General features: G+C 28.7%; 1 protein-coding gene across 1 annotated transcript in view; it reads right to left on the bottom strand.

Moving 5' to 3' along the window:
* The window catches only part of LOC106458839 (HBS1-like protein), a 72562-nt gene that overhangs the window by 25620 nt on the left and 36224 nt on the right, over positions 1 to 10718 (bottom strand). Inside the window, exons 3-8 of the mRNA XM_013918391.2 lie at positions 10306 to 10476; positions 9595 to 9729; positions 7945 to 8010; positions 2032 to 2161; positions 1488 to 1712; positions 276 to 410 (exon numbers count right to left, since the gene is read on the bottom strand). Of these exons, the coding sequence (XP_013773845.1) occupies positions 276 to 410; positions 1488 to 1712; positions 2032 to 2161; positions 7945 to 8010; positions 9595 to 9729; positions 10306 to 10476 (862 nt within the window). The remainder of the gene's footprint in view (positions 1 to 275; positions 411 to 1487; positions 1713 to 2031; positions 2162 to 7944; positions 8011 to 9594; positions 9730 to 10305; positions 10477 to 10718) is intronic.

Here is a 10718-nt window from a genome sequence, read left to right as displayed (position 1 = left end):
TAGACATGAGAAAAACATTGCTTTATAAACCTTAAGACTTAATACAAAAATTTGATATTTTGTGTATGAAAGCATAGTAATGTTCAGTGATAATTTGCGAAATTTTGTTAACATTCGCTTACTGATATAAAAGTTATAGCATGAAAACTATAACAAGCAAAAAATGGTTATGAAGTCGGTCCCAAGGACCGAGCTCGTGCTGAAAGAGTTAAATTAACATTATTTCCACATAGTATGATTAATGGGTTGAATCTAAAACACTACGTCAAACTAACTTGTACAATAAGTGTCCCATTAGTGTACTTTTTCCAGCATCTACATGGCCAATCACTACCAGGTTAATTAAAGGCTTATTCTGACCTCTTTCTTTCATATATTCAGCCTCAGAGTCTCTTTCTACTGCTTTAGATCTGTAAGAAAGATATTGAAAAAATGTATAGAATGATGCACCAACCACATGTCAATAACAACATCTAAAATAGCTTTAAATAAGATTCTTATGTAGACACGAATCCAAAAGTCTCTACATGGTGCTATCAACAAATTAAAGGAGCTCACCTATCATTCATAATACTTTAATTCTGTATATTGTTCTCAACTTTGCAGAGGAAAGATTGCATTAGAATTAATAGTTACAGTTTACAAAGTGTTCTATTTAAGAAACTGATTCTTCAAACAATGTAAAATACAGTTAGTAAATAACTAATTTATTTAAAACATTCACACAGACGTATTAATTTGAGCATACCTTATCTAGTTTAAAAAACCTGCATTCAAAGTTTTATTATATAATTATTTTCAAACAGTAATAACTTTACTAAAAAGGATTTGGAAACTAGCATGTTCATTTCTACTACAAGACATCATTCTTGCCTAGTTTAAGCAACATACATTGATAATATAATCAAACAAGATTATAAAATTATCTTCACCTTACAAAATACTTGTTTTACAAATTATGATTTTTTAGTACAGATGTTGTTACACACCAAGTTCATCACTTAGGTGCCAATGCCTTTAAGTTTGGTCAAGATACATTGAAATCTAGAAGGTTATTATACAAGATGTTTATTCCCAATATTCAGTTATATATTAAAGTAGCAATATTAAGGTTTGGCTAATTTCAGTAAAAACTGAAATTGAAGCGTAAAAAATGTAAAGCAGTTATTATAGGTTCCTTACTCAAGCTATGCTTGTAGATTGTTTTGTATGCACTTCAAACAAGTTTTCAAAAAATGTGGGCATTTTAGCCAGTTAACCTGATGAACTATGATATTAAATAGAAGCCCTTTCAACAGTGGCATGTAAGCATAAAGTGTATTTGAATTGTTACTTATGCACTCTTTTCTCTGTAAAGTTGTGATGGGGCAGTTAAAATTAGATGTTTTACATTACTAGCAGTCTTACAGTAAGGTTTAATAAAAATTTATACTTTACGACTTATAAGTACAAATTGAAATAAACACTTCCTTCAATTGAAAACTCACTTTCCATAAGGTTTAGGAGTAATAGCTTCAACCACTATTCCACAATTCTCAATAGGTCTGCTCTTTTCAACCAACTGACTACTGTTTGCTTCTGGTGAAGAGGACTTTTTGGATGGAGTGACACTGCAATCTCTTGTAGGTGAAACACCTTTCTTGCCTGACTGTTCAAGTTTTAATCTAGCATTATCCTTTTCTTTTTTTGTATCATTCTCTTCAATTCTGGACCTATACATTTTAAATTTCACATGTGAAAGCATGCTCAAAAATTCAGAATGAAACAAGTATATTCTTTCTCATACATATATAAGCAAGTAAAGATATCTATCTATACAAATGCTACACTGTTATCAATTTCTATTCTCCATACAAAATATGTCCCAAGTTCAAAAACAACAACATCTATTTATAAGAATAAACTGAAATATTCTAGAAATGCTTAACCAAACTCTTCATCAGTTAACATTTTATTACTGCTGTCACAATGGTTTTTGTAAATGCTGCTGTCCTTTTTTGAGGTAAAAAAGATAATTTTCTTATGACTCACCTAGACATACCTCCTTCAGAACCAACAGCTGTTGGCTCTTCACAGGTTTCAAATGCGAGTTCACTGACAGAATTTTCCACATCAACATACTCTGGCTTTTCTGATACCAAATTTTTTTTGAGATGAACACCTATAACAAACACACACAGAACTCAAGACAAAATCTGAAATTATAAAAAAATAAAATAAAAACGACTACACGAAAAATAATATTTTTATGTTTATCCTATTCAATTATCATATATAAACGAAATTATTATATGTTTTATGTTAAAAGCTATTGCCCTTATTAGTAATAATAAAACATGTTTTCATTATCTAGTTATTAGGAAATCAGTGTGGGATTACTGCATATTTTGAAAACAAACATAATGGTAAGTACTTGATGTTATTTAGTGACAATTAGCACATAGGAAGTGTCCAGATTATCGTTAAAAAATTTATAGCAAAATATTGTTTTAACCCTCTCGTCCTGGGTACCCCTTACTGAACATGACACAAGGTTTTAGTGTCTTACATTCAAAATTTTATTAAACTATTTTTTGTTTAACTTATACCAATTAGAATAGTATAAAATCTTAGCTAATAATCCATATTTTAATAATATACAAGTTTTAGGTTCTTAGTTCTATAAAAAAATCCCGAATTTCCACTAGCATGACCCACGTATCACATTTTGTCTTAGTATGTCATCATCCCCATTTTATCCATAACCCCTCGAAAATGTATGAAATTAAATGTACAATACTCTCTATAAAATTGTTATTGCTCAAACAAACCATAATTTTTATAGCCTATCAAATAGAAAATCAGATCCCTTCTGCCACACCCATCTGTCACATCCTCTCTTTCAGGATTTGTTAATAGTTCTCTGTTATGTTATTATAACCAATAGAAAGCCAAGATTTTCATCTATCAACTGAAATATAATGTTTTGTTCTGAACAGATAGTCGTCAATTTCACTCAGAATACAAGCTCCATTCCCATTGGAAAGCTAATGACTAGCTTGGATGAATTTGTAACAGCTCTTGTCTCATAGTTAGAAAGCCAGAAAATTTTTGAGAGGTAAGTGAATTTGTCTACTTTTTGCATGTTATTAGTCTTTATTTTTTGGTGCATTATTTAATTAAATAAAAATCAGTCTTAACTCTCCTCGACAATCGAGGGCTAGAAAAAAGAAGATTGGGAAAGTACTTTATTTCTTGTTTTTCATATTTATTCTTTATTTATTATAGAAGTAACTAAAATAAAAATACGGATCTTTTTAAGTTAGTTAAGACTAGATTAGGTAAAATAAGTAATAATAATATAATTAAAATGGTTCACGAGGCACACATGGGAGCAGCTCATGGGTAATGTAATTTGATAGCATAACAGGAGCTGCACGTTCCCCGAGTGATTTACAACTTATAATAGCACGAATAGTAGTTAGATGCAGTTCAAAGGGCAATAAAACAATAAAATGTAATTGTAAATAGATGTATAATGTTACAAACATAGTGCTACTTAAGATGAATGAATGTAGTTTCATGTTACAATTTGAAGTCATTCTAGAAAGAAAAAAGGGTAATTTAGGTTTATTTCAATTTATTTTTTTTGGTGGTTACGAGGTCGGTCGAATTTACCAACTTTTAAGATGGGTTGAATTGACCCGTTTTGAGATAGGGTAGAGAAATTAACAGATAAACTATAGAGATTTAATGAAAAAAACGTTTAAAATGCATTTAGGAGGTTTTAGGGATTACACATAGGAAATTTGATATTTTGAGATGACATTAAAATTACTTTACACACGGAATATTCAAAACAAATACTCAATATATTCATGGACAAATCTCTTATTTATTTTATTAAAAATGCTTCGCTAAGAAATATGACTTTTTGTATGTAAAAGACTTGTAATATTAAATGAAAGACTGCCAACTTTCTTGAAGATATACCCAATATATTGAGAGGTATAAGTATTAATTTATAAAGACTTTAAATGAGTACAAAGGGTCACATGATTAGGTCAAATTGACTGAGAGTTAAACAAAAAAATGTTTTTTTGCAAAAAATACAAATGGCAACCTTGAGAAGGGGTCTATCATTTGAAACCAAGGGTTATTTGAAAATCATGTAAAAAAAACCTAAAATAGTCAATACCACATTAGAATAATGCAGTGGTTGAAAAAGTCACAAAGCTAGAACATACCTCTTTTTTTTCTTTTTTTTTGGGGGGGTACATGTACTAATCTATTAACTCTCACACTACAGGCTTGATCTAATGCACTGACCTTGTAACCATTTTATGCTTGTCATAGTTTTCATACTATAACTTTTAATACAGTATGTATATCTTCACATAATTGTGCTGATTATCAGTAAACATTATAAGGTTTTCGTACACAAAATATCAGATACTTTATAAAGTTTTCAGATTTTTTAAAATAATGCTTTCTATGTGCATTTTTTCTTTTCAAATTTTGACTATCCAACAAACAAAATAATTTTGATTTTAAGATTAAAAATACTTTTTATGCATCAGAAAATTGTCAATTTCACATATGAAATCATTATAGCCTCCACATAATAAATGTTATTTTTAGAAAAAACATTATATTTTACTTGTTATTTTCCCTACTGTACCTCTGTATGGGATTGGTGGATTTGTTCGACCTCGTAAAGAACATAAAAAATTAGGAAATAGATATAAATCACACATTTTTCATTCTAGAATGACTACTGATAATAACACCATACCACATATGTTTAGTCCAAACAGCTTAAATCTCATAACATTATACATCTATATATATATATATATATATATATTTAATATTTTTATTTTATTGACGTTTCATTCACGTCTAACATAACAGAAGTTTTAATGATGTGGCACATGTGCACTCATGTTATCATATCCAAGAATATAAAACTGGCCTTTAGACCTGTCTTGGCTTTGTTCTAGCAGACCAGTATTTTGTAAAATACAGTCAAATTTGGGTTATAATATGTATATATATTATTACTATTTACAAACAAGTTCTTAAATTTCAGTTATTTTTCTTAAAACATAAAACAGTAAATAAAGAAAAATAGAAAACAATGATTTCTTCTACTTATGAAGCTTGTACTTGATTGCCATAATGTGCTAAGCCTCGTCAAATTTCACACATGGAGGATGTAAAACAAAATAATTTTGTTAGGTTTTATGTATGCATTTTCAAAAAACAATATCATAAATTGCTATATCAATAATACAGAATTCCATTATAACTTATCAGGATAGTAACTAAGCTGTATTTGGATCCAAAAAATATGATATTTTGAGCTCTGTTATCTCTTACCTCTCCACTTCAATTCTACCATGAAAAGGAAGATTTTCCCATGTAAACACTATGCAAAGACTGACAAAACAATGTGGGGGACATTCTGAGCTTTCGATTTGCTATACACACACATATACATCACAGAGAGAAGTAGGTGTACTTAAGCAAGTATTTCCAAAAATGGAAGAGGTGGGCAAGGCCACCTTAGTTGATTCACTAAATATGATAATATCTCAGAAAACAGAAAAGATAGGAATTTCTTACTTTATATTCTCACTTGTCAATATCAGTAATTTGAGCTTTTAATTCATAAGACACAATAAACTTTGTTTTTAGACATCACAAACATCTAATCTGAACCAATGCTGCATTCAACATATCAAGTGACGGACAAAAATAGATATTTATGAATATTTTTTTAACGTTTACTTTCCAAGTAAGAAATTAACCAACAAATAATACTAAAATTTTAATTATAATCTACACTTTGATGCAAATTTATTGACATATATTCATAAAATAGTAGTTCAGTAAAATTTTGAATGTAAATCTACAAACGTGATGACATGCCCTCTGACCCCTACTCATAGCAAAACCATCTAGATAGGGTTAACTCTGTCAACACATACTCGGGTCAATTTGACTAACCACAAGACCTCTTTTTACTTGTTTAACATCTTTATAGATTTAATACTTCTAGCTTTCAATATAGTGTGTATATTTTCACAAAATTTGGCAGTCTTTCAGTTGACATTACAAGTCTTTCACATGCAAAAATTATTTTTTTCAATAAAGTATTTTCAATAAACTAAAATAAAGATTTGTCCATGAATGTATTGAGTATTTGTTTTGAATAGTCTGAGGGCAAAGTGATTTTCATGTTAAAATAAAAATACTTTTCTTCATCACAAAAATCTCAAATTTCATTTGTGTAATCTCTACAACCTCCTAAATACAATTCAAATGTTTGTTTTCAGTAAGACTATATATTTTATCTGTTATTTTCTCTATACAAAGTTGGTCAATTTGACTGATCTCATAACCTCCGCCTCTTAAAAAAAAATCAAAATAAATCTAAATTACCCTCTTTTTCTTTCTAGTATGACTTCAAATGTAGTGTGAAACAACATTTGTTTATCCTAAGTAGCTTTAAACTCATAACAGTATACATCTATGTATAATTAAATTTTATTGTTTTATTGCCCTTTGAACTACTATCCGTGCCATTATAAGTTGTAAATCACTCAGGGAACGTGCACTTCAGGTTATGCTATCGATTTTACATTACCCACAAGCTGCTCACATGCGTGCCTCATGAAACATTTTTATTATATTAGTATTATTATTTATTTTACCTAATCTAATCTTAACTAACCTAAAAAGACCCCCCTATTTTTACGTTTTAGTTATTTTTATAATAATAAATAAAGAATAAACATTAAAAACAAGAAATAAAGTATTTACCCGTGTCTTCTTTTTTTCTTGGTGTCGATTGTCAACAACGCTTAACCCTACTTTTTTTATACTAATGGTAGTAATGCACAAAACAATTTTTATTAAATTAAATAATGCACCAAAGGATATAGACTAATAACATGCAAAAAATAGACACATTCCCTTACCTCTCTAACTATGAGACAAGAGCTGTTACAAATTCATCCAAGCTAGTCTCAGCTTTCCAATGGGAACAGAGCTTGTATTCTGAGTGAAATTGACGACTATCTGTTCAGAACAAAACATTATACTTCAGTTGATAGATGAAAACCTTGGCTTTCTATTGGTTATAATAACATAACAGAGAACTATTAACAAATCCTGAAAGAGAGGATGTGACAGATGGGTGTGGCAGAAGAGGTCTGATTTTCTATTTGATAGCTCTGTAACCAAACAAAATTAAAGGCTATAAAATTATGGTTTGTCTGAGCAATGACGATTTATAGTATGTAATTTATGTTTAATTTCATAGTTTTTGGAGTGGTAGTGGATAAAAGAGAGAAAAGAAGATGCCTACAGGAAATGTTTAACACTAGGGGAAATTAAGGATTTTTTTAAAATGTTGCCTCGTAGAATTAAGAACTTAAAAGTTATATACTATTAAAATGTGGATTATTAAGTAAGATTTTACGCTATACTAATTGGTATAACATAAATAAAAATTAGTTAATAAAATTGTGAAAGTAAGACACTAAAACCTTGTGTCATGTGCAGTAAAGGATACCCGTGGCAATACGGTTAACGAGCTCATTGATTAACTGCTTAGTAATTAATACTAATCACCCAGCTTTATTTTCATTACAAAAAAATTTTGGCTATATTCTTCTATATTTTAAATAAACAAAATGTACTAACGTATGAGGTACAACTAAGTAAAATTTAATGATGTGCAACATCAAATTGTATTTCTGTAATAACAAACACAAATAAAAAAAATGTAAATCTTCTAAGCATTTTTGAAAAAACTATATGCAACAAATCTCGTTATGAAAGGATTGACTATAAATGTACTAAAACTGTTACTATCATGCAAGTTTCTGTGTCTTCTTTAAATAAAATTATTTTGTGTATAGAAATCTCACATCGATATATAAGGAGATTGTATACCTTGTCTGTATCTGCATTCACGCCAATTCCGTTGAGGTTTAGGTTGTGTAGAAGATGTTGAAAAACCTTAGAAAATCAAATATAAAACAAATTCTGGCTATTATTAACAATGACAACTTAAGTTTAATCCTAATGTTTTAATATTTTAAAATTACATATTTCACATCATCATTTAAACAAACTTTGAACTGACAACAAGAATTCACCGATCCAGATAAACTGAAGATTGTGGCCTTCTAATTAATTGAGTTATTTTGTCACAATTATTTTTTCCTACAATGATGGGAACAAATCAGAAACACAGTCAGTTAATCATTGAAAGCAGTAGAACTACAATAAAATATTCAAAGATGGGAAAATCTTTATTTTTGAATGACCTTCAAAGTTTAGGCCAAACAGCTGACAAAAAGAACATTTCATATTATTTTATTACCCCTACTTTATTGCTTATACTATTTTCATTTTGTTTCTTAGCTTAATTTTTGCATAAGTTGTATTAAGTTTACTTCTTGATTTAAATAATTTTGTTTATTATGAATATTCTCTTCAAATAATAATACAACAAAATACCTTATCCAAATACTTTTAAACAGAAAACATTATTTTCACTAAATTTTCTCCACAAATAAAGACTGTTCAGTAACTCCAGAAAACATTTTACAAACATGCTCATATTTATAAAATGTTTTCTGTACATGTTGAAATTTCATGTTTTGTTTGTTTGTTTTTAGAGCAAAGTTACACAATTGGCTAACTGCACATTGTCCACTACAGGGAATCAAGCCCTGGATATTAGTGTTGCAAGTCTGTAAGCTCACCATTCAACCACTAGGGGACTTTAATACTATTATATTGTGCTCTACATTTCAGCTGACTTGAGAAACATTAGAAGTCACAGGAAACTTTCTGAAAATTTTACTTATTTATAAAGATTTTTGTATGTTTTAAAACTCATACAATGAAAAAAACAATTAATGAATTTTGTACTTTTTATTCTTTCTATATTATTATTTTCAACAACTTCAAGTTGAGTGAAACTGTAGTATTATTATTAGTGCAATTGTATTTGCAAAATTAATTTATTTTTGAAATTGAAGCTGAAAAAGTGTAAAGTTAGTAATGAATCAAAATTAATTTTCAACGGAATGAAAAGTTGTGTTAAAAATGAAAAACTTAATAAATGGAACCATTAGAAAGTTGGATAAGCAGTTCACAATGCTTCATGAAAGTAAAATTTACTAAAATGATACTTTATCCACAGGTTATAAATCTCTATATTACTCAAAAGCAAAATTTGTGAGGCATAAGGTATTGTAAGGTTATGTTTGGAAAGAATCAAACGTTACTTTCTTTGCATGTCAAAAAAGTACAAATGACATTTATATCCTTCACAATATTATATTCTATTTCAATAGAAAAACGTTTAATAGCTACCAAAGACTATTCTTAAAGTAACAAAGAAATAACAAAATAATTAAAAACAGGAAAATAAATATTAAAGATTGTATTGTATAAAATCTGTAATAGATAAATCAGTAAATTTAATGCAAAAAGTTTTTTAATTAATTCAGAGATCTATGACAGTATTTCTAAACAACTGAGAATATTATGAAATAAATATATTATATAAAATAATTCTATAAAACAAACCATTGGTATTAAGAACAGCATCCAAAGCCTTCTCAACATTAAAGTTATGTTCCATAGCAGCAGTTCTCAATGTCGACTCAGAAACTGTCTCTCCTACAACACTCTGCATTTCCTCCACACAACTGTTTAGTTGTTCTATTAAAAATTAAAAGAAACTATCAAGGTGAAATCCAGCACATTTAACTAAAAACGGAATTAGTTTACTGTACTATGAATAATTTCTTTTATATTAAAAAGAAATTATGTTCTTGTTCAAAATTTTTCAGTTTTCACCTACTTTAATGGTATCATTATGATGCATTTATTGAAGGTTATCTTACAAAATATTCATCAAAACATTAAGTTCTGCAAAACTCAGAAAATATAATTTCCATGATCAAATAATACTTGTTCCCTTATAAGCCTCCAGGTTTTCAATCACTATTTAATATATCTATTTCATTTTATTTAGTGTATTTCATTTAACCTAGGCTGTAGTTTTGTCCTTTTATCATTTCACTTATCTTGAAAAATCTGAAAAACAAAAGATTGTCTCATAATAGCAGAAACCACTTAATAGTACATACATTCTACACAAATACTAGTGAATGCATGCAGACATCAAGTCAAAATACAAAGGCATCTTCAATTAAAATTATACTGACAGAAGTATTCAATTTCCCAGTTTTAATCCAGTACCATAATAAATAGAAATTTGACAAAAGTTTATGCCTTGTTTAGCTTGACTCAAGTTTAAATGGCTAGTAGAAACATTCATCTGCGAGCTGCTAAAACTACCATCTTCTTCTTCCTCCTCTTCAGGTAATGTTTCTTCAGTTGGAGATGAAAAATATGCAGATATCGAATGCTTCTGAGCAGTTCGGTCAAACAGGAATTCTGCTTCTAAAACAATTAATTGGAGAACAATCAATGCTAAAGTTAGTAGAAAACCATCTGATTATCAACTAGTCTTACAACATACTTTTATTAGAATAAATAAAAGGTGCATATCAATGTGTTTACAATAATTTTTGGGATAAATATATGGTTATGACTACGGAATTTTTTTTTAATATGAGAAAGTTAAGATACGTCATGGCACTACAAAATCATAGTATGTTGCAAGGTTCATACTTTAGCAAGCA

This window comes from Limulus polyphemus, unplaced genomic scaffold (assembly GCF_000517525.1).
Source record: "Limulus polyphemus unplaced genomic scaffold, Limulus_polyphemus-2.1.2 Scaffold521, whole genome shotgun sequence".
NCBI classification, from domain to species: domain Eukaryota; kingdom Metazoa; phylum Arthropoda; class Merostomata; order Xiphosura; family Limulidae; genus Limulus; species Limulus polyphemus.
The sequence above is the reverse complement of the archived record's forward strand: the minus strand, read 5'-3'. Positions and strand labels throughout refer to the sequence as shown.